Source organism: Poecilia latipinna, unplaced genomic scaffold (genome assembly GCF_001443285.1).
Source record: "Poecilia latipinna isolate Pla-1442-1.1 unplaced genomic scaffold, P_latipinna-1.0 Scaffold3107, whole genome shotgun sequence".
Lineage (NCBI taxonomy): Eukaryota > Metazoa > Chordata > Actinopteri > Cyprinodontiformes > Poeciliidae > Poecilia > Poecilia latipinna.
In genome coordinates this window covers 96378-120430 of record NW_015115723.1, presented here as the reverse complement: position 1 = coordinate 120430, position 24053 = coordinate 96378, and the positions used below count along the sequence as shown (strand labels likewise).

At 38.0% G+C, this 24053-nt stretch overlaps 3 protein-coding genes across 8 annotated transcripts in view; all 3 read right to left on the bottom strand.

Moving 5' to 3' along the window:
• Nucleotides 1-110: 110 nt before the first annotated feature.
• On the bottom strand, nt 111-5824 carry LOC106940144 (acetylserotonin O-methyltransferase-like). The gene is made up of 8 exons (XM_015022785.1): nt 5357-5824; nt 5133-5220; nt 3083-3257; nt 2558-2687; nt 1553-1621; nt 1349-1467; nt 1125-1262; nt 111-283 (listed from the first exon to the last, which is right to left on the bottom strand). The coding sequence occupies exons 2-8, from the start codon at nt 5211-5213 to the stop codon at nt 111-113; spliced, it is 885 nt and encodes a 294-aa protein (XP_014878271.1). The 5' UTR covers nt 5214-5220; nt 5357-5824.
• Nucleotides 5825-9502: 3678 nt separating this feature from the next.
• On the bottom strand, nt 9503-16438 carry pgrmc2 (progesterone receptor membrane component 2). Its single transcript, XM_015022793.1, has 3 exons — nt 15865-16438; nt 12212-12367; nt 9503-11207 (listed from the first exon to the last, which is right to left on the bottom strand). Exons 1-3 carry the CDS (start codon nt 16205-16207, stop codon nt 11110-11112), a joined length of 597 nt encoding a protein of 198 aa, XP_014878279.1. The 5' UTR covers nt 16208-16438; the 3' UTR covers nt 9503-11109.
• A 2519-nt stretch (nt 16439-18957) lies between these two features.
• Nucleotides 18958-24053, bottom strand: part of larp1b (La ribonucleoprotein 1B) — a 48931-nt gene continuing 43835 nt past the window's right edge. For all 6 annotated transcript variants that reach the window (XM_015022787.1, XM_015022789.1, XM_015022790.1 and 3 more), the window contains 3 exons: nt 23124-23233; nt 20537-20664; nt 18958-20440 (listed from right to left, as the gene is read on the bottom strand). In XM_015022787.1, coding sequence (XP_014878273.1) covers nt 20177-20440; nt 20537-20664; nt 23124-23233 — 502 coding nt within the window. In that variant the 3' untranslated portion in view covers nt 18958-20176. The remainder of the gene's footprint in view (nt 20441-20536; nt 20665-23123; nt 23234-24053) is intronic.

The window sequence follows — 24053 nt, the reverse complement described above, 5'->3', positions numbered from 1 at the left end:
AAGTTGCAAAATATAGCACTAAAGTCTCTAAATTGGCAACATTGTTACCCACACATGTGCAGCAGTGTTAAATATTGACCGATCTCCCAAAATTAAGAAAATCAACAGATTTATCGGCCAGCCAATGTATGGGGATGCCCTTGGTTACGGGGGAACTCACCTGGCTTACAAGTCTCATAGACCTTCTTCAGCAGCGCCAGGCACTTCTCTTCAGGCCAGTCATGAATGACTCTGGCCAACACATACAAGTCTGCACCAGGAATTTCATCGCTGAAGAAATCTCCTGCATGCAGAGAAGGGAACAAATCAAAGCAGATTATTAGTTCTGCTTTTCTCTTTTCTTCCTTCTTTACTTTAGTATGTCTTGTACAGTTACACAAAATGTATTTTGTCACCAAATATTTCTGACTGGACATACTATAAAAACCATCCAGAACATGTTAACATTGTAACACATTGTATGTGTTGCATATTTTTTTCACATATTTTCTGCTAGTTTGTGTCACTTAGGTGTTTTTTCCAGCCTTAAGAAAAAAAGAGAAANAGAAGGGAAGAAGATGGAGACCACATCTTCTAGAATAGCTTCCCCAGGTAAGAGTAATAAGTTGAGTTTCTGTAATACAATTATTAAGGTTTATTTAGTCTTGAGTTAAAAACTGTGACGGTTTTCTTGTGCTGTGACACAGCAGTACAGTAAAGCATATATTTGCCATTAAAATAAGCACAAGTTAGCTAGCTAGCTAAGTTTTGTTTAGCTTAGGATGGAAAATCCATTCTAGCTAGCTAGATAACTTTCAGCTAGCTAGCAAGGGTGGATCTAGGATTTTCTAAACTGGTTTTTGGATTAGTGTGGGGTTCACTTTAGCTGTCTTTCTCAATTTCAAAATCCATTTTATAAAGTACTATTTTAAATATTATTTAGCTTCCAAGATGTTTTTGTCTACCACACATTCATATTCATGTCTCAGGAAACTTTTATTTAAAAGTATTGCTTATGTTGAGATATTATATGCTATGTTAAAAAATATATATATGTATATAGTAGATAAAAAAATAAAAATAAAATTGAACACTTCAACCCAGAGAGTGTTAAAGGGTCAATAATGATCAATAATCTGCTTTACCTGATTGAAATGTAACGCCACTGTCCTCCTGTTTGAAATGTTTCTGAGCCGCTTCCACCACCTGCGGCAGGTCAAACACGGTGACGGACGAGGCGGGATACGCTCTCGCCATTTCATTGGCCAGAGCACCAGTGCAACCTGGGAGTTTTTGAAGACACAGCACAGATTTTTACAGCCACCTACAATGCAGCAGGCGGTGAGAGTGGACGGCTGTGGGTCCTCACCTCCCAGATCAACGACCTTCTGGAAGCGAGAGAGGTCGAACGCCGTCACAACGTCGTGTCCGTCCAGAACCCAGTGACAGCTCATGATCCCCATGAATTTCAGCATCTCCTCCTCAGACCTGGGAGGGAGTCATTCTATAGTTACCAACAAACTGGTAACTGGTAAACCAGTGAAGCATTTTAAGCAATCAGATGAGCACCAACCTGTAAATAGCTTGGAAAAAGTGGCCAGATGGAAGACCGAAGGTCTTTTCGTACTGGTTCCTCCCCTCCCTGCAGAACATGAAGCTTGAATGTGTTTCATTCTCCCTGGCTCACAAAAGTATTCACACCCCATGAACTTTTTCACATTTTGTCACTCCACAACCACATGCTTTAATTTAAACCAAATTCTTCCCAAAATAAAGGTTTGGAACCCAGTGGGGGTCAGGAGTCAACAAGTGTGGGCTCTATTCAATTTGCTTTTTGCAACTAAGTAAAATGTATTGTCAAGTAGATTTAGCACTAAACATTGGATACAAATGTATAAAATAGATTAGCTGTTAAGGAGGTTATTGTATACATGAGTGTTTTTGGTTTTTGATTCTGTTTTATCATGTTATCCATGAAATTAGTTGCCCTAGATTTCTGTTTTATTAAATAACCAATTTGTCCTGATAACAAATTTTACTAGACGATATATTTTCCTTTCAATTATTACGATAAGCAATAATATTGTTAATTTGAGACCACTTTCAAGTAATATTTTGATAATGCCATAGTATTGTAATGTCATCCTTTCAAAGAGCAAAAAATTAAAGTTTTGTAATAATTAAAAAAAAAACAAACACCACTTAGCACTGGAGCTGGAAGATATTTTAAACACCCAAAATAACGAACAAAAGCAAAAAAAAAAAAAAAAAAAAGAAAATCAATAAATAAAATAAATATAAAACACACACAAACAAATCTATAATTACAATGGATTATGATGTCTCTGTAAAGAAAATGATCGAGCTCATTTTAATGTATCATGCGCAACACTTTTCAGATTTTTATTTGTAGATTTCCTTTCATTTCATTTATCTAACATCCCAATAAAACAGAATAAAGTTTGTGGCTGAGCCAAGACAAAATGCATGAAACTGCATGTGACAGGAATGCTTTTGCCTGGTTTTCCCTTCTCCTGCTCTCACAGATGCTTATGTGACGCAGCAGCGGCCCACTGACCTGATGGCGTCCACCAGGTTGTTCCACAGCGGGTAGACGGTCTGGGAGCGGTAGATGATCATGTCGTGAAGAGATTTGGCGCTGCCTTTGGCCAGGTAAAGGTTAGCTACGTCTGTGCTGCTGTACAGAGCTGGGTTAACACACAAAGTCACACGGAAAGTTCCAGACCTGCTGCTGAACAGAACCGAACTCAGACGGAGAGTCAAGCTAAAGCTCAGCATGTTTACAGCAGGCTAAAATTTTGTTTTTCACTTTGAGAATGAAACCATAATATTAGAAGAAATAAGAAACATAGTATTAACCAGAATAAAGTTATAATAAAATGAAAATGAGGACATAATATTACCAGAATAAAGTTATAATATTACTTATTATAATAAAAAAAATATGTCATGTTTTAAATATCGGCATCAAATTATTATCAGTGACTTTGAAACGATTACGCAAATGACTGTCTATTTTAAATATAATAATAGTGACATTAAAATTAAGTTGTCGGTTATTGGAGGTCTTCCCGTTCCTCACCCGTCCCTTGGGCCGTCTCCACCTCCAGGATCTCGATGCCCACCAGGGCGTCCAGCAGCCGCTCCATCCCGTCCATGCTGGTGCCCAGTTCCTGCGCCACGTGTTGAGCACTCAGGGCGTCCTGGGACTTCAGCAGGAGGTCGAAGACGCCGAGCTCACAGGCTGAGAATATCATCTGAGTCACAGACGTAGAGTTCACATCACCTTTTTGTTGCTTCATGTTCAGGAATACAACCAAGTATTTACCTTTCCTCTCAGCCAGTTACGGTTACCGAAAACACTCCATACCGAAAAAGTGATGAGGGTTTTATTGTTAGATGGATGTTTATTTATAGCATCCTTCAGATTCAGTCTTTGTTCATGTTTTTTTAAACAGTAGTTTCCAGACCTGGTGGAACTGAGTCACACAGCAAAGTAGATCAAAAATATCAGATAAAAAAAAATAAATAAATCATCCAATAAAAGTAAAACTCCTAGGCAGTGCCACAGATGAGAAACTATGGTTTAAACAAATCAGCAATATCATTACTGAAATGGGTAGAGGGAAAAATAACCGATGACTTTCCATTAAAGATGGATTAAAAATACTCACTACTTGTGTTTTTCAGAAATATTGTTCATAAAAGAATATCTGCGATATTATTTCTAAATATAAATCAGAGTTTCTGTTTGTGTGTTATCAGCCTGGAGGGTAACCAGGCTTTACTTCCCCCCACACCCCACCAGGCTAAGTGTTGTTTGTTTATTTTAAATAGAGGGTTTTTTTATACATCAATAACAGTGACAGTAAGGACAAATTAAGCTAGGTTTGTAGCTGAAGCAGTGAACTGGGTGCTCAGGGTGGGGGGTGCATCAATTGTGCCGTCCCTGCGCCTGCCTGTTAGCCTCACATGCTGTCATTTCTACATAATATTTCCTCCAAATTATTGTCACTTTTTACATTTTTTCACAGCAGCCCACCACAAAAACATGGTGGGCTGCTGGTGGACTGCCCAACAGCGCCCCCTACCACTAGGCGTAGCAAGTTTTCTGGGGGAAACCCTGTATTGTTTAGCCGAAAGACACATTTACATTTGACAAAGCATGCTACAAAAATGGGATGCATTTTGCCAAAAAGTTAGAACTCGCACAAAAAAGAACTGTTCCATGGTGCGCAACTCTGGAATTTAAAGCCAACTGGTGTTATATTTAACTATAGTAACGATGTGAAACTACAGATAAAACAATGACTTTAGTAAGCTGTAAACAATGCAAGTTCCTGGTTGTGAACTGATTAAATGACACTATAGTTTAGCCTAAAATTACATATATTCTGCCATGTTGTCATTTTTTTATTGTTGCCATTTTTTTTCCCTGTTGAACTTCTAAAAACTGTGTAAGAACAGCGGCAGCATTCCTGCAGCTAAATCCTAAACGGACCCTAAATAAACTAAACTAAACGCACCTTTTTAGCTCTAACCACAAGTCTTCTATTAGACTGAGGTCAAACGATTGAGCTGGACACTACAACCCGTTGACTTTGTTGACCTTAAGTCTGTTTATAACTAATCTGGTAGTGGTTAGGGTCATTGATCAGTCAGTAGACTCAATTGCGCACAAACTTTAACATCCTGTCCAGAGGAAGTTACAGCATCCCTCCAAAAAGGATGCAGCTCCCCCCCCCCCCTCCAGCCCAGATGCTGCCCTGGGCAGTTGCCCATGTTGCCTGTATCAGAAACTGCCACTGATCCTGGCTAATGTTTCCCTTTTTTTCTCTCCAATGTTTTTTTTTTAATTTTTTTAAGTTTTTATGATTTCTTCCTCACTGAATGGCTGTTTAGTCCAATCTTACAGAATGTTTCTCTGAAGATGCTGGAACCTTTACCAGCCTCAGGTGGCATATGCATGATCTATTTTAATTTAACTTTAAGGTTCTTTATGTTAATATTTGCCCAGTGGAATAAAAACGTAAAATATCATGCATTGTAAATAAAGTGTCTGAAAATGTCTGAGTGCTCTGATTGCAGCACATCGAACGGTGACGTGTTTACCCATCACGCTGTGATTTTACCTTTGACACCCTGAAGCCGTTGAAATACTCCAGAAGTTTGAATGGGTAGTCCAGTTCACTTTGAGAGAGATGTTCTGCCATTGCTGCCCTAATGAAGGAGAGACACACAAAGACTGTCTGTCTATCCCGGGGGAAGCAAGAGAAACAAAAAACAAAACACACACACACACACACACATATATGCACAAAACAAACCACACTAATCATTATTATTTATAACTTACCAAAAAAAAATTTCCCAAGCTGACGTTATTTTGAGGGGAAAATTGTAGCCGCTGTTGTCATAGAATAATAATCAAGTCCCGTAGTTTGGCTGAAAACGGGCAAGATGTCGGAGCTGGTGCAGCAGCCGGGAGGAAACAGGTGGCGAGTAAATAATTAGAGATGGAGGAGAGTCATTCCTGCTCCGGAGCCTGCTGAAAGTTACCCAGAAAGCCGCGTTGGCTTTATAAAGCGGTGATGGTCGACGTGCTTTGGTTAGAAGTCGAACACGGACTCCCATAGTCAGTGCAGTGCCGGGTTTAACCGGAGCAGAGGGGAGGGCGCTGTGGAGCTGTGGTTGGTGATTAAGCTATGACCTCTCAGAACTACTTTTTTTGTTGAGAAAGGACGAATCAGTGTATGGAATCCCCAAAGAGCCAAATAATTAAAAAAATAACCATATTTACACACAAATAAATTCAAATTTAAACTGCAAACAGATACAAATATTGAATATTCACAATTTTTAGAAATATACCATCTACCCTGACAAAAAATAAAAATGTTGCTGATGCTTTTAAAAAGTCAGAAACAATTTTTGGAAACACCTAGTAATTTTCTCTTTTTTTCCAGTATGATAATAAATATAGTCTTTTTCTACAGTCTTTTTTTCTAATTAAAAAAAACATTGACAATAGAAGTGTGAATATTTAATATTTTCCTTAAACTTTGAGTATTATACTTACACTCATTATTATCATTTCTTTAGTTACAAATTCAATCTATTTGGTTTCACAATCCTCCTCTACGAGTTGTAGGATTAGGTGAAAGCTTAGAAAGATTCTGTCGTTGAGACTATTCAGAATTTGGCTCAACTTGTGCAGGAAAATCATCTTTTGCTTCTGGCTCTGTTGAAAGTACCATGGCAACCAGATGGCGACGATTTTGCCTAAAAGACCCACGATGTGGTTGGAGTAGAATGATGGATAATCGGCGCTCCACTCGCTCCTGTTGTCTGCGGAGAACTCTTGGTCTGTAGAGCAAGCCAAACATCTCTGCATCTTTTATCTTTATCTCCTTTTGTTTTTGAGCAATAATTTTACTGTTAGGAACAGAGCTGTTAGACAGTGTAAAAAAACATATGTAATCTGTATGACATTGGCAAATATCGGTTATCTGTCCAAATTTTCATATTGGTGCATTCCTAATAGGTTGTAAAACCGTTGTTGAGAAGCAGCCCAATGCAATAGCTAAATAACTAATATAACTTTCCAATTAATATTAAGTGTTTAATGATGGATAACTGAGACTAAAACAAATAGACTTACATATATTTCCAATTTGTGAAACATTCAGAATAGGAGACCAAGCAACACGTCTTCCAGTTAATGGCTGTTTATTGTGGCGCAAGTTACTTCACATAACAGGATCATAACTATCATGATCTGGCTTTCCTATGTTGTAGTTTAGTTTTTGAAGAATTTAAATCCTTATAGATGTAATTTTTTCTGCTGAAAACCAAATTTGCCATCCTAAGCAGCCAAACGGAAACAGAAGTTAGCGTCTTATGTTACTAATTAATAGCAAGGCTATCTTGAAGGTGCTCAAGTGTAAAGAAAGGACAGACACCTTGACTTGAAATGCTGGCTACCTTAAACATCATATGCCGATGTTTACTAATGTTCAACACTCTGCAGGTTAGTTTCTCCAACAATCTAATTGGCAACAATAGAACAGAATATGGCCATAATAAGAATCGTCAATATTTTTGCAGGCAGCCACTGTGATATGTGACAGAAATTATTAAAAAGTTAGAACTGGTAATATCCTGATAGTCTTTGTCATATTATTTACATGCTGCTGATATTATTTACACATTAAAATACTTTGATCATCACTTCATAGTTTCTACACTCAAATGTGGAGAATACAACTTAATCTACATGCCCCACTTTATCTGAGCAGAACTTCATAAAAGTTTGTTTTTTTAGTAGCGTATGAATTGTAATGTTACCCAGCTCATTTGGCTTTATTTGTGTATTTAAATTAAATGTTTACTAGACAAATGAACTTGTCTCCTGTATTTGCAATAAAAAAAGACAAGTCAAATAGAAAATATCAGGTGTCATTAACCTATACCCAGTATAACAACTGTCTTGATATACTACTTTTGTTATTAGAAACGTATGAATTTAGTTTCTTTCCTAATTTAATCTAAGAGCTACATTTTAAGCATGTCGCTCTAGACAAGAAGCCATTTTTTTTTTAGCAATTTTAACAATAATGGCTTGTGGGTACAAGAAAACCTCAAATTCTGTGTGTCAGTGAACTAAAATATCACATTAGACCAGGTGCTGGTGTACCTTTTCCAATCACACATCTTCTTTCCACTCAATTTTCTGTTAATATGCTTGGATGCAGAACTCTGTGAACCAGCTTCTTCAGCAATGACCTTTTGCAGCTCTCCCTCCTTGTGAAGGGTGTCAATGAAATCCATCCAATCTGCAGTCTTCCTCTTGATCATGTAGCCGACTGACCCATAGTGAGAGACCGTTTAAAGGGTCAGGAAACCTTTGCAGGTTTTGAGTTAAGTTTCTAATTATTATTTCTAATTACACACTGTGACTTTCCATTGATGATTTCTGTATTCTAATTTTTTGACTCTGAATTTAGGGCTTTCATTATCTGTAAGCCATGATCATCAAAATAAGGAATTAAACTCTGTGATGCTTTCTAAGATGACTGGCAAGAAATATTGCACTTTTACAAATATAATTTTTTTTCAGATATACTAATACATACTGATGCAACGTGCTTTTTTTTTATTTCTTTTGGAACCTCTCAGTTGAGCCTCAGACATGATGAATATTTTTTTCATTATTAGTCTTTCTGCCTGAATTATCAGCAACCTGTCCAGCTCTACCACCCACTGGTTTACTGGAAATGAGGTCAAAGGTTCATCAGTGCTTCAGTGATTGTTTAATCAGCTTTTTTTATTTTAGGGTAAAAAATAATCACATTTATTAAATATTTTTTCACATAAAGTTTTTTTTTGCTGGGAATGCTTTGTCTGATCCAGCCCCACCAGTGACTCCCAACTCTTTAAAAAAAAATAAAAATCATTTTTATGGCACTAGTAGCCTTCATTCAACAGTAGCTTGAAAGACAGAAGGGTAGTAAGAGAAAAAAGACATGCAGAATGTATTTATTTAGATCTGTTTTTTCTTGTCATTCTATTGAAAACTAGTGGATTTTTTTCCCTTCGCTATATTCTGTGCATGCATCTTCAAATTCTTCCCATAGAATAAAATATTTTCGTCCTCTTTTTGCAAAGGTTTTTACCTTTTTCTTTATTTTAAAACCTAAAAATAGAAATTAAAGAGTTTTACTTTAAAGAGAACATTAACTGGAGCCCTGCCCCTAATCATTCTTCAAATTATTGAACAAGTAATTCATTATTTACCTGAATATTGTCATTTTAACCAAGGTAATTTAAACCATCTCTATTTCCCTTTCTGTTTTTATTTCAAATTTATCTTTTAAAATTTCTCCTAAAACATGATATCATCTACAAAGTTTAAAAAGTTTATCTACTGAGTGTACACCAGATGGTACGGCTACTAAAATATTTTCATCCCTAAAAGGGTTTCTGTAGGTGGTTTAAAATTAATTTAAGCCATTATAAATCAAATTTCAGACCTGCATCATGCAGAAAAGTACAAAAGAAAAGGCTATATTTTATAAAATAGCAATGCCAGGTGTTTTGCCACAGAATGAAAGTAGCATCATATGGGTAGGCAGCAGAAATGAACAAATAGCAACGTTGTCCAGACAACTGGTGATAAAAATATTTACCCACGATAGATGCAAAAAAGCTAGCTAGCTAGCAAAGGAGCTAGTTAGCACCTTGAGTCACATAACGCAATGAAGATGCACACGACCCAAACCTTCACCTGACAGAAATGCCCCGCGAGAAAAATTAACTACATAGAATATTCGACACAAAATAGTCCTGTCACCATAAAAGTTAAGACACGTGAGGCTGTGATTAACGCATTTAAGGCTAACTTACTTTTTTTTTTCTTTCCCCTATTGAATTTAAAACCTTTTAAGGACGCGGACACATCCTCCCCAAGTAACCCTCTTACAAAGCAAATAAGGAGCAAAAATTTTCCATTATTAACCAAATTGATTTATTATGCATGAACAAATCGCTTCCTGCTTCTTTCACACGAACACAAACACACACACACACACTCGCACACGCGCCTGACATTTAAATACATGTGGTGAAACCTCGGCATAGCTGACTTTGATGTTGCACATGCTTTTAATAAACGATACGATATATTTACAGGATAAGCAATGTCTACGAACAAAACTCGCAAGAACAGCTCCCGGTCCAATCCTGCAGCATTTTTGCAACACCTTTAGAATCACTTGATTTATTTTTGGAAAAAAATTCACCCACATTCAAAATGAACTACAGAAAAAAAAAAAAAGTAAATGGGGGGTTTTTGGCCAATACGACATAGCATTATATGTATATGGAGTTCATCCACTACATAAATATGGCAGTAACACTGAGTAATTTATTGGGTCTATGTACAAAGTTTGAGAAGTGGGGAAATATTACAGTCTCTGCACGGACGACTGACGCAACAAATGCCTTTAATGTCTGAGGGGGGGTTGGACTGAGTCTAAGGGGAAAAAAAACGGACACTTCCATCCTTCCGCTTACCTTCTTAGACCCGTCGGCGCTGACGCAACAAACAAAATAAGGCACGATTAATACTTGGACCATTTTCAGGGGAAATCTACAGACTTGCAGCTGGCTTGTGAGGCATGTAAACAATTTGTCAATTGATTAGGACTGCCTTATCACCTTCCCTTTAGCCCCCCTCCCAAATCAGTGATTTAGTCCATCTGATGAGATTTAAAACAAGCTTCGTGTAGCGAAGACCTTTGACCCCCGCCCCTGCAATGAAATATGAAAAGAAAAACAAAACAATAATGCTGCTGGAACACTGTCCCCTCTATATGCTACTTAACAAATACAATCACATGGTGACAAACGAAGAAAACTAGTAGTGAATACACTACAAACACAACAGATAAACGCAAAGCCTGCCAGACTGCTCTTGGTTAGGCCACAGATCTGCCCTCTCATCCAGGCAGGAAGATGGTCTGAACAGAAATTGAGTTGTGTGATTGATTGATGAGCTTCTCTCAAAGCTGAAGCGGTTTCGTTTGCTATGTGGCTGAACCAAAGATTAAAAGATAGAGAGAGAGGCGTTTCCTCCCCCCGCCCCGCTCCACTGATTATCCCAGACCAGACAATTCCCGACTAACCTCCAAACGAGCCGGTTTCGGACTAACGTCTAACGGCCCCCCAGAGACGTCTCAGCTGTCTAATTTAAAAAAACAAAACAAAAAAAAAAAAACAACAAAAAAAAACACGAAGAATAAAGCAAAAGCTCCTCAAAGGCTTTCTGTTGGCGCTCATCTTCGTAGGATGACGCGGGTGAGAGAGAATGAGAGAGAGAAAGAGAGAGAGAGAGGAGGTCTGGTTGTCGAGACTTTACTCCTTCCCCTTCCAAAACAGCTGCAGCACCAGACGGATTCAGAGTTTCAGTACACAGACAGGGACTAGAGAGAGCAGTGACCGGTGGATGGACGGGGGCCGGGACGATGCGTAGAGGGGGTCTGGTGGTCCGGGGCGGTCAGTTACAGCTGTTTGGGGGCTTCTGGCTTTGGTACATGGGATGGGGACTGCTCAGTCGTGCTTCAGGTGGTCCTTGATGTCCTCCTCGTCCGTGTACTCCGACGGCTCCTCTCCAGGCTTCAGCAACCTCCCGACGTAGTCGTATTTTTCTGAAAGCACCAGCAGAGACGATTACCGACTGAACGCCACTGGGGCTTTTTCAAGGCAAATCTTTAGGAAGTCAAACGATTGGGTTGAATATTTTCAACCAAAGGAGCCAAGTTTAGAGTTTTCACTTCTTCCTAAATAAATAAAAGCTTGCTTGACTCTCAACAGGATGTCGAAGCAGCAACTTAAAAAGTTCAAACGTCTACCTGCATTAAACATTATTCTGTGATGACACCAACCTGTAGCTGCTTGAGTCAGTTTTAAACTGTAACCACACACCTGTCATTTAAACACACACCAACCTCACATTACTACTAAAGGCTTCAGTCTAAAATTAGCCACTAATACATCAAATTCAAAATTGAGGAAATGTGAGAATCCAGGTCTCTAGTGGTTAAACGTAGATTTCAGTGAACTGTAGTCTGTGGCTCATGACTGATGGACATTAGGGCTATTGTACATAAAAAAAAGAACTGTCTTTATTTTAAGTACTTAGTAAGTAAATTTCTAGAAAAACTTGAAAATTTGCTTGGAAAAATTAAGAAATGTAAATTTCAAGATTTACCTCAATAGTTTCAAAAAACAAAACACTAACATTTTACAGAAAAACATTTCTCAGTTTGAAAAGTCAAACAGTTTAGACTTTTGGAAATTTTCTGTGTTTCAAAAGTTTTACATTTTCCACTTGTCAAACTCTGAACATATCTGAATTTTGAACTTTTTCAAACTCAGAAATTTGCATTTTTTTTCCAGCAAATTTTTTTGGNCAGAAATGTACCTTATTTTTTCTATCCGCAACAGATAGAAAATGTATTATTTATTACAATAAATAAGTGACACACAAAACGGAAATAAAGGTTTCCGTTTCAAACCCTTTCAGGCTTATGCAGTGGAAATCAGGAGACGTTTGGACTCTGAACAAAATGGACGTTGTTGAGAAGGAGATATTTCTACCCATTGCTCGGGTCACCAATCCAATACTTCCTCAACGTCCACGTGAACGTACCCCGGAACTGCATCTCCCACTCCCTCACGCTCTCCATCTGTACGGCGGTGAGGTCTGACAGGTCGTCGTACTCATCCCTCAGGGCCTCCTTCTCTGAGCAGAAGGTGGCCAGGCCCCTCGAAGCGTCTCGGCCGGCGAAGATACCATAAGGGCCGTCTGCAGGAACCGAAACACAACGGCCACTGTGAAGAACACTGCATGCTTATTATTTAATAAGTTAAAATGGACAATTTCAGGAAGATTATGCCCTCTAATATCCTAAGTATAACTGAGCTGTCAGAGCTAATGCTGCTGCCCAAAAAAAGAAAAGCATGATAAGTTACAATGAGCTCGATTTCCATTCTGATGATTGATATTTTTTGAAGGGCAATTTTGCTCACAAAGACTAATATATTTTATTCATGGTTTTGTTTCCAAGTAGATTTTGTTTCTTTTTTGTCGAGTTTTATTTTGGATATTTATCTTCCAGTCCCAGAGTGCAGTGTTCTTTACAAAATTAACATTTATCAGTCTTTGAGAAGTCAGACTCGCATTATTATGGCGTTATTGATATATTACTTGAAAATGGCCTCAAAACAACATTACCATATATTGCAATAATTACCAATTTATTATTGTAACAGACCTAATCACAGATTTTGCAAAAAAAAAAAAAAAGAAAGGGAAAAAAAAACATTTTCCACTAAAATCTTACCTATGTTGCTACAACAGACTTAATTTTATTATACCACATGTAGTTTAATTTCTTATGAAATCACTCGTATCTATTCAATAATAGTTTTTCAAAGCAGAGTTTGTGAATTTTGCTGTATTAATTTAATTTGTAAATATCTGTTGCATTTTTAATGATCACTTTGTCATTTTATTTAGACCCAGTTAAACATTAATAGATTCAATTAAAGTTAAATTTAAAGCTGTCTAGAAAACAAACACAGGAGGAAATAACCCTGGTGTGTTAAACACTCGTTCACTACCCTCACCCGTGTGGGTGTGTATGTGCTGCATTTCATACACCTGTTTCTTGCTTAAAGCTGTTTGTGTGGTGTGGAAACTAAAGGAGTAAAAACCACAAAGTGACACTCAACAGTTTTCAGTGCTCTTCAGTGTTGAATAGCACTGAAAACTGTTCACCTTTTCAGATGCCAAAAGGAGAAGTTAACTTAGAAAAAGAGGCAGAACCATGACTGAACAATTCAGCCATTAATTCAAAATAAACGTGTGTGTGATCTTTATAAATTTCTGGTCATATTATCATATCTGTCTCTTTAAGAAACTCTTGCTCTTTCTGAAAATCCACCTTCAAAAAGTCATCACAACATGGCTCCTCTATTAACCCTTTAACAATGTTTCTACCAGGGTTGCACTGAGAAGTAGTTCATATAATGAGCTCAACAGATGTGTAGGTCCACCAGGTGTTTGCTAATTGCTGCTGGCTAGTCTGAAGGAACTGAGAGGGGGAGGGCTGCTCTGTGAGGCTGAAACTCTGAAGCGTGGGAACTGCAGCTCTGAGGAGGAGCTGTGTCTTTAAGGTGGAGCTAGGTCCAACCAGGTGTTTTGCACAGCTGAATGGTCGCCATGGAAATTAAAGGATTTCTCAAACATAAATGAAAGAATCAAAGCAACACTCCAGGTATGTTTTTGATTAAGAAATGACATTATAACATAATGTAAAGCTAAAAAAATTCAACTTTACACAATATTTTAAAACAGCTGTATGGCCATAGAGCAGCAGGCTAACAACGAGCTAATATTACCACTTCTTACTCCCATTATTCTATAAAAATCAAATTGAGGGGTGGATGAAATGTATACTAATAAAAACAATGTAATAAGAATATTCACTTAGAAACTTCCACTAAAGTGAATGCTTATTGCAGAACTGTTAAATATGTCAGAATATGACAAGTATGTCAAATTCTGACATAAACATACAGTATCTGCCCTGTGGTGTTTTAGCCCATGTTATACACTGATAATCAAGAAAATGCAAAACCTTCATAAAAGAACATCACTTTAAAAAAAAAAATCCGATGCACACCTTTGAGGGTTAATCCTGTCAGTGCTACAGAGAACTCTGTGAATATACATCATAGTTTTTTTTTTTTTTCCTCATACTGCAATGACTAGCGAGAAGAATTTGAGGTCAACTTTAAATTTCTGACTGTTTCAAAGCTGCAGGGCAAGTCTCCAACCAGTCCTGCACCCACCGCAGCCAGATGGGTGGAGGTGGGAGTGGCTCACCACACCCCGAAAAGCCCATCTGTAAACACAGCTCTGAAAGGAGAGCTGTGATAAAGACGCACAAGCTGCAACAACAAACATTCAAACCAGGACTTTTGTATGCAAGTAAACTGAGAAATCTTGCCATTTGAAAAGTAGCAAATACATATTGCTTGTGATTAGATGTTTTTCTTGCAAGTCATTGCTGAAACTTTTATCATCTTCCACAAACATCACCTGACTGTCACAGGGAGACGCTCCGGCCCTTTAAGTTTTTCTGTGCTTTAGTTATTCAGGTCTGCTGGACTAACAAGCAAACTAACATAAGAAACTGCTAGAATCGTATCTGGACGGTTCAATACAGACCCAACAAGATGACAATGTACTCGGTATTCATTTTGCCACTTGCCTAAACGGATATGCTACTGAATTTAAAGACTTTGTACTATGATTGATCTGATGTAGATCAAAATCTAAATCACATTGAATGGTTAAACTTGAACTAGATTACTGTAAACTCATCAAATTCAGCCCTGTTTCCACAAACTGAATAAAGCTTTCAGAAATCAAAAAGTCCATTTTACAGTCTGTCACTACTGTAGAATAATTATGTCCAGCTTTGACTTGTATTAGTTTTCAAACTAAACTTTGTTTAAGGTTATTTCAACACACTTCAACCCTTTTCTTTCACTCTTTTGAGTTTTCACAACAGGAAAAAATAAAAACAAATCAAAAACTGTTTTCTATGGCCTGTCATTCTTGGAAGTTTTGATTCAAAAATCAAAACTTGTCTCTCGTTTCATATGGAATGAATATGAAGATTTCGGAGCAGCCTACAGGTAAATTGAGATTCTAAACTTGCAAATCAGGACTACTACTTCAGAGTAATCTGAACTGATGTGTAGCACAACAAACTGGCCTCTTTAGCATTAACAACCAACCAAATCACATTTTTACTTCACTTTGTACAGAGGAGCTAAATTCAACCTTTCCTATATAAATCTACCCCTCATCCGGTCTGATAAACATTAATGTTCAATATGTATAGTTTTAGTCACTATACCAAGCGGGGAGACTGACTACACAGCCTAGCTGCACCGTATCTACAAGCATGTCAACAGGCTAGCTGGCTAACATTAGCATAATAAATTATTACTACTAACATTCAGGTCCTAACATATAACTGCCACTGTAAAATGTCACAGCTTAACTGACAGTACATGCAAACTTGGGGGGAGTTGTTATTGTTACAAGTCACGAACTCAAAAGCTACGCTACCAAGCTAACGGCTATGATCCCATTCAAAACACACAAAGCCAAGGAGCTAAGCTAGAGCGGTTTGCGCCCAATTTTTGGTCCAGAAAGCCTCACTACAGGCGGCAACGTGTCAACCAATTCCGCTGTTTTAGAGCCAATGTCCGCAAGCCCTTCACCTTTTCCGTAAAACTTTCTGCCGCTGGTCACGTCAAAAACTTTCATGTTCACGGCCATGAGGATGCGGGGGTTCTGGACACCGTCGTACTCCTGCAGCTGCTCCAAAGTGAAGTCCCGTCTCCTCATCTTGGTAAGCATCGGGGCCTCGCCGTCCTCGGCCCCGTCGGATACGAGCCGTCTGCCCCACCGCCGGTACACTACTACACAAACCGCCACTACCAGTACCAAAATGCTGATATTCAGCAACATTCCGCCCAAGCCGAGCGTGTCTAACCAGTCCGCCGCCCCTTGCCCGCCGTTTGTGCCAACTAGTCCGCTCCAACTGAATCCATCGTCCGCCATGCTGCCCAGTTTGCGCCTACCCGCCCCTGGCAAGATTAGGCGTTCAGGTGCCGTCGGGAATTCCAGAACCACTAGTTGAGCAAGTGTTCAGTGTCGAAAATTGATGACTCGGGACAAGAGACCATCAGTGACAGTTAAGCCCGCGGTATTCTGCTAGACAGAAACGGCGGGAATCTTCTCCTAGAAACATAGCATAAGGAAATAAACTATGCGAATGGCGACACCAAACAAAAAGAACGAGTTGACATTGAAGGGGACAGAGTGGTAACAGAAATTCTAAAATTTTAGCTCAAATTGGCATGAATTTCGAATAATGTAAGCAATAATAATCAAACGAAACAAAAACATGCCAACTAAAACATATAAGATTTGAAAGTATACAGCGGACCATTCCATACAAATGAAAATAACAATGAGAACGGTGAATTAGTGACGAATTTGCCTAAGAAAGTAGAGAGACTTTTTTTTCTAATTGAACGTTGTAGCCCAATTTTACAGTTGAACCTATTTTTACCTGCATGTTTCTTCTGACTGAAAACAACATTACTGTTTTGGAATGTCCCAGCTAGAGTCCAGATTAGATTCTGATAGAGGTTTTTCAATCTCAAAAGACTTGAAGATCATCAGAAATATTCTCAAAAATACAAGTGAAAACATGCTCATAGCTTGCCAGTGATGGCATAAACAAATCCTTATCTACAGTGAAACATGTGATACTCACGCAGTATCAAAATGTGAGGATGTGTTAATTCAGATAGAACTAGGGTTCTACATAAAATTTTGAACGGATCCATTTATCAGTGAGTTTTAAAAAAAAGACCATGAGGTGTGAATTCTGAAAATGATTTTGGTCTCACTTTCAGCATTAAGGTGAGTCAGAGCTTTTAAGCAAATTTTACAGAAAACCTAAACGACTGAGGACTTTTACAGTGTAAAGTTAGTGAACATTGCCAAGTCAAAACGTGGTGTGTGGAGGGTTTGTGAAAGGCACAAAAACTGACCTTGAACATATTTATTCACCTGCAGATGAAAACACTCTCTTATTCTGACCAAGACTGGTGAAAAATGCCCTCAGATGATATTTGACTGAACTAAATCCTCTTCTGAGTCCACCAAATGTGCGTTTGATATTCTATAAATGTACCGACTGCAGAGATGTGCTGATCTATTTTTTAAAATATTTTGTGATATCTCTGTTAAAAAACAACAATTTTCTGGCTTGGCCATGATAACATATCTATGTAAGCATTTCAAATATCTTCTCTGACTTGTTTGTGTGGGTTGAGCTCCTAAGTCAACAGGGAAAAAGTGATGAAGAGGAGATTAGAGGCAGACAGAGAAAAGATAGAGATAGATCTACCTGATGACTATCGATCCACTCTGGCTTTGCCCATGAATTTTGGATGAGAGTATGAAGACTTATCAGTACAGTCTGCCCATCACTCTGTATGCTTGGTGACATCACAAATGTTGATATGGAAATTAATAAATCCCACATGGCCTCTTGCAATTCTAAAGGATGGCGTATTAACAAAGGGAGTACATTTCTGCCAAAAATCTCAGAAATTTTCAAGAAAAAGCAAGGAAACTACTGAGCTCCAGAAGTCAAAAATTGGCTTGGGAAAAAAAAAAAAAAATCAGAATATTTTTTAATTAATCTCAGAACTTTTCTAGAATTTTTTTTAAGTTGTTGCATTTTACTACTTCTTTATATTGTTAATTATATTGGCGTGATCACCAATAATTTGAGTATTTTAGCAATAAGATACTATTTAATTCAATTGCCATCTGAATGATTAATGGAAAAAAAAAGCAATTTAGGCTCCCTTGAGAGGATAAATTCCCTTTCAGAAAGATTTGAGTTGATAAAAACTTGTTTTAGTGATTCTGCTGTTTTGAGTACACGTGTTGTCTGTAAGCTGTCCGACCGTGACATCTGCCGCACATCTTCTGTCGCTTCCTATTGTGCGGGAGGATTAAATTGTTACCGTCTCGCCATCTGATGCTGCCCACCATAGATAGGAATGCCGTCTACCAGTTAGGTTTCTAAAAATGAGCTACTGCGATTTGTCCTCGTTTACAAAAATAAATACCCTACCTGAAGACAGCACAATCATGCTAAGTTAGTTTAATAGTATGTTTTTAAAATAAATAATTAGCCCAAATATAATCATGTATTAACTGACGTGTAGTAGACCGCTATCTGGAGATCACATATTCACTGATGCAGTTAGATGTAACATCTCATTCAGTCATTTTGTTACATTTTGTTTGCAAGTAATTATTTCTCCATTTAGTTATTTGGCACATGTTCAAACATAATAGTTTGAGTGACACGTAAAAGGACAGTTTTATAAACTGAGAACCAGAAAGCTAGAAATTAATCCCCTCCACCCCCGCACTTCTCAGTAAAAAACCCCGAACTAATCCAAATGAAGAGATTTAGGCTTTTTATATATCCATTGGAAGGAAATGTGAATTTCTTTTTCATTCCAACATTGAGGTTTCTCTGTACATTTAAATGTCTAGAAGTTTCAGTAGTCTTTTCTTAAAAAAATACTTGCCTATCATCCACTTACATGGTATAACATCACACCTCGGTTCATGTGTTCATTTAAAGAATAAACAGTAAGTCCAGACAATCAGACTCAACCGACTTCACTGAGGTGTTGCTGGGAAGAAAATGTTGCAGATCAGGCTCAACGACATCGAACAGAGCAACGCAGGACAGACGACACAAAACAAGTTTGTACAATCAGACTTATTTTATATTTTTTTTGCATTTTACAAGTCAAGAACATGCAACACTTTATTCTGAAACACTCAAACACACTACTGGTAACAAATCACTTCTTCGAATCAAATGAATAATGGAATAGTAAATGATTTTTTATAGTATTTACAATTTTTTTTTGTTTAAATTCAACTCAAACCTTTTATGTCCAATGAAGTAAAGGAAAGTTAACATTTAAAGTGCTCTAGAGCACCAAGCCTCAAACATAATATGAAGTAAACTTTAAGCTAAAAATGTTGTAGTTTTATGACACTAGCTCACACCCATAATTCCAGCAGAAACATTTATTTTTATTTTTTGTATTATATTCAATGCACAAGCAAATAAAAACTGCAATGATCGCCTAAGACTATTAATTCAATCAAGTCAATGGAAAAACAAAACAAAAAACAAAACAAAAAACTAAAATAAAACAATAAATTAAGCTACCTCTGGGTGTAAAACGGGATTTAAATCTTCCCAGAAAAATAATGGGATGATTTCTGCAGCTTTTTAATTAAAAAACAAACAAACAAAAAAAACAAAACAAAACAAAACAAAACAAAAAAAAAAACCCAGTTTAGATTAGTTGTGATATGTAGCAGTCAGGCTGAGAAACATCTGTTAGCCTCAGGGTCAGTAATTCATGACTGCACCCGTCAACCTGATTGTCACCATGGAAACTGTAGACGTCGGGGCTGGTGAACTAGTAAAGTAGCGTTGCTTTTAGAGTCCTTCCAACCCTGAACAATAAGGAAGACCTTAAAAAAAAAAAAAAAAAAAAAAATCTAATACACTCTTGACATCATGATGGATCAGATTTAAGGCACACAAGACTATCCGCCGTATCTCTTATCTTGGCAACCTACAATCACAGTTGAACAGCTCTTTAAAAGATCTGAGCAGTTTACAGCGATCAACGTACTCGAAGGAGTTTGGCATCTGAGAGAAACAGGAAAAAAGGCAAAATGCGGGGAATGCATTTTTTTTTTTGTTTGTTTTGTAAACGTTATGAGCTGTCGCCGGGCAAACAAATTCAAGCTTACTGCCTACGTTTGCTTCCTTTTAAAACTGAAATGCGCCGATAAAAACAATCAAATTAAAGTTGAGCTCGCTCGTTCGCTCGGCTGCTTCACGTCCATGCGGTTCGCTGTGACCTGAGAGCGGCTGCCGCTTCTCTCCATTGGCCAGGAGCTTCATTTGTTGGGGGAAACTCCATCTTTCTTCGCCGCTTTTTTGCCGGGGTTGGACGGCGCCGTCGCTTTCTGGGTGCTGTCTTTGGCCGAGCTCTGTGTGGAGACGGAGGTCAAGGCGGCGGTCGGCTGGGGGGGCACGTTGGCGGATTTGGAGGCCTGCGCGGGTTTTGAGGTAGAGTTGGAAGGGTGTCTTCGACGCCTTCCTTCATCCCCGGCCGAGGATGACGGATATCTCCTCCTGCCGCCCTCTTCTCCAATTGGAGGCTGCAGGTGAGGATTACAGCTTAAAATCTGTGACGACTGTCTATTACTGACGGGAAATAACACTCCAATCAGAAGGAAGAGGTCTCAAACACTCACCACCACCCTGAAGTCCTCCAGGTTCCGGAACTTTGAGAGGTGCTCCTGTAGCTTCGGGTCAATGGGCTGGTTCTTTATCCTGGAATACTTCAGGAAGGCCCAGAACTTCTCCAGTCCATACAGCTGACCTACAGGGAAAAGAACATTTAGCTTTAAAGGGCCAGTGTTACGTATTTTTCAGGGACATAGTGCCATTTTAAAGCACAATCAAGAGACTATGTTAACCTGTGCTGTTATAAAAATGCTATAAGTATGATTTAGAGATTTGACTCCTTAATTTAATGCCTTGAAATTGGGCCTCTGTCTCTTTAAAAAGCTCCTGCTCTTTCTGAAACTCTGCCTTCAGGAAGTAATCACAACATGGCTCCTCTACAATGTTTAACAATGTTTTTTTTTACCAGTGTTGCATTAAGAAGAAGCTCCTATAATGAGCTCAGCAGCTCCACCAGGTGTTTGCTATTTGCTGCTGGCCAGTCTGAAGGACCTGAGTGGGAAAGAGCTGCTCTGTGAGGCGGAAGCTCGGAAGCTTTAAGGCGGCGCTAGGTCTAAGCAGGCGTTTTGCACGGCTGAATGGTTGCCATGGAGATTAAAGGATTTCTCAAACATGCATGAAAGAATCAAAGCAACACTCCAGGCATGTTTTTGATGAGGGAATAACATTATAACATGATGTAAAGATCAATAAAGTTGATTTTACATAATACCGACCTTTAAAGTTTCGGACAGTTCTGATGCACAACCGTAGCAACAAGATGTAGTTTTTAACAGAGATCACATATTAGTATATGGATCAGTCCTGATATGGAAAAAAAAATTCTAGATTGGGTATCGGTGACAATGTTCTTGATCCATAAGGGAAGATCTATTCAGTCTAATTCTATGCTTTGTGGTCTGACTGAGTGACATCATCCTTTATTGTTAATTTTACATTATTTTTAGAATTCCTAATTGCACATTCTGAACCATTTGAAAGAAGGTTTGTTACAGTTTAGTTTTTACATATTTGACCAAAGTAGTCAAATATGTACTTTGGTACATATTTGACCAAAGTATGTACCAAATACATACAAAAGTTTATAAAAGTTTATCAGTTTATGAACTGATAAACTGTTTTTATCAGTTTATTATTTATTTTCCATTGGCTGTTCTACTCCTAATTTCACTGACTGGAGAAATGAAAGTTGTTTATAAATGTTTGACCAAGCTAGTGGAGCTGTTGGTGTATTTCAGTGAGCTGTACTGTGTAGAGTTAGCAGATACATTTGTAATTCAGTACATTTATGTTTAAAAAAATGTTTTAAGTCAATTCAGCTGTTTTTCTGCATCACATTAAAGTCTTTGCTTGTAATGGAACAAAAATGTGGGTAAGCTTTAGTAGAAGGAATATGTTTGTAGTTAATTTATTGATGCTTTCCTTCACATGTGAAGGTGACACCTTGGAGAGGACAGCTGTCTGGTGAAAGGACGACCCACAGGACAGGACTGGTAACCGATTAAATGACTACTCAGCTAAACATCCACTATGAGAGCGAGAAACAAAGCAGCAGATTAACTGGGATAAGCATATTTCACCTCACTTAATTGAAAGTGAGCTTAAAATATCAATTTCATTCAAATACTTAAATTATTTGGCTAAGATACAATAAATTGCAGTAACACAGGCTAGTGAAAAACATTGAAAAAACCTCAGATGATTTTTTTGGAGATCAGTGATCTGACTAAATAAAGCCCTTATAATATGCAGCTACAAGTACTTACATGCAGAGGGAAGACTGTCAACAGCATTTCCATCAGCTTTGTTACACAGCACTGTTGGATATTTAATGGCAAATGCTTGTACATTTCCAAGAAGCATCCTACTGATAGATTTATACACACTCCATGGAAAACACCCTCATCTTCAGTAAGGAATGCAGTACAATTCCTTTTCAAAAAAAAAAAAAAAAAAAAAAAACTGAGGCAGAAACTCTAAAGGGAAACTTATAAAGAGAACAATGAACCATCTAGAACAGGAAATAAACAGTTAAAGCCTTTCCTGTTCAATCCCCCGTTTGGTTTCACTCGGCTGAAACAGGTTCAGAGGGATCATGACGTCTAAAACCAGTTTTCACTTCTTTTAAAAGAGCCACACTTACACAGGGAGGGGACATGCTCTTTTCTAAACAGATTCCATCAACTTCTCTACTGCTTCTGTGTACCAAACCTGACTGAATCCCCTCCCTGCCCCCCTTCTCCATCAGTCCCTTTAGGGCACCAACAGCATATACGCAGAGCCTTTCATTTCCTGGAAAACAAATGAAAATGTTCATGACTTATCCTGCAGTGAAGGGTGAATGCCAGCGGAGAAATCCAAAGAATTCTTCTTCTTTTTCCCAGTATTTCAAGTTGCAAAGACAAAGCGTTCAGTGTTTGGTAAAATTGCAGCACCTAATAAATCCCAACAGCACCTTGTCTTTAAAGCAGTTAAAAGTTTGTGCAAAACACTTCTTTTTCTTTTAGTGTTACTATATGGTTGAGTGCATCAAACAGATTTGTGCAACCAATCAGATTCTGGCTCGGTTAGCGTTCTTTAGCCAAAGCTAGTTACCTTTCTCAAAGTCTTTCAGGGTCTCCTCTTGGAAGTCTTTGAAGAGATCTAACCTGAATCTCTTCTCCAAACCGTAGCTGTAGTATCTGAAGAGGCATTCCAATCCGTACCTGCAGGAGGAGAACCGATATTAGCAGGGCTGAAACAATTCATCAGATTATTGAAATAATCGTCAACTAATTTGGTAATCGATTAATTGTTAAATGCAGTATAAAGTAAAAAAAAAAAAAAAGTAGTAATGAAATCAAAACTGTACAACAATATATACATTTTGTACTTAAGATGTAAAAAAAGTTTGTCTGTGAATATGTTCTATGCAGAAATCAAGTGACAATGTAACGTTGCATTATGTGATAAAAATAGTGTTTTAAAATGTCATAACGCATCATTAAAATCGCATCATGTCATAGTCGAAGTAAAATGTAAGAAGATCCTAGAAGGCATCTTGAATCGTTTTGCCTTGGACGGCATGAAAGTTGATACTGAGCGTTCTGGATGAATCTGAAAAGACTGAAAATGACCAAAAGTTCAGTATTTATGTTCCAGGAGCCACGCAAAGACATTTTTATCAAATTCACTCTTGTGTCTTTGTGTAATAATAAAGTCTAATTCTACTTTAGAGCCAAACATTTTAGGGATTCTGGGTTGCATTTGATCATTTTTATTTCAAAATCTAAAATCCTAAAGACAGATCAGATCTATATGGAGTATTTCTACACCAAATAAAAGATTCTTTAAAACAATGTTTGGGAACTTTAAGGCATCTCTGGAAACAAAAAGGAAGCACTTTGAATTGGAAGTAGCGAATCCTGCGTATTTTCTGGTGATGAGCCTCAAAGCGAACAGTCAGGAGAAGTGGACGAATGAGTCCGCTGATTTCTGTGTGATGAAGGAGATGCGAGGCGTCTGTACTACTGGATGGTTTGTTCT

What these genes read in the sequence shown, in the direction of transcription:
- LOC106940144 (XM_015022785.1), bottom strand. Translation starts at nt 5,213, where the DNA reads ATGGCAGAACATCTCTCTCAAAGTGAACTGGACTACCCATTCAAACTT. An exon ending in GGAGACGGCCCAAGGGACGG is followed by an intron (nt 2,688 to 3,082) that starts GTGAGGAACGGG and finishes GTGTTAACCCAG; the next exon opens with CTCTGTACAGCAGCACAGAC. An exon ending in TTTTTCCAAGCTATTTACAG is followed by an intron (nt 1,468 to 1,552) that starts GTTGGTGCTCAT and finishes ACTCCCTCCCAG; the next exon opens with GTCTGAGGAGGAGATGCTGA.
- pgrmc2 (XM_015022793.1), bottom strand. Translation starts at nt 16,207, where the DNA reads ATGGCGGACGATGGATTCAGTTGGAGCGGACTAGTTGGCACAAACGGC. An exon ending in CAGAAAGTTTTACGGAAAAG is followed by an intron (nt 12,368 to 15,864) that starts GTGAAGGGCTTG and finishes CGGTTCCTGCAG; the next exon opens with ACGGCCCTTATGGTATCTTC. An exon ending in GTGGGAGATGCAGTTCCGGG is followed by an intron (nt 11,208 to 12,211) that starts GTACGTTCACGT and finishes TGGTGCTTTCAG; the next exon opens with AAAAATACGACTACGTCGGG.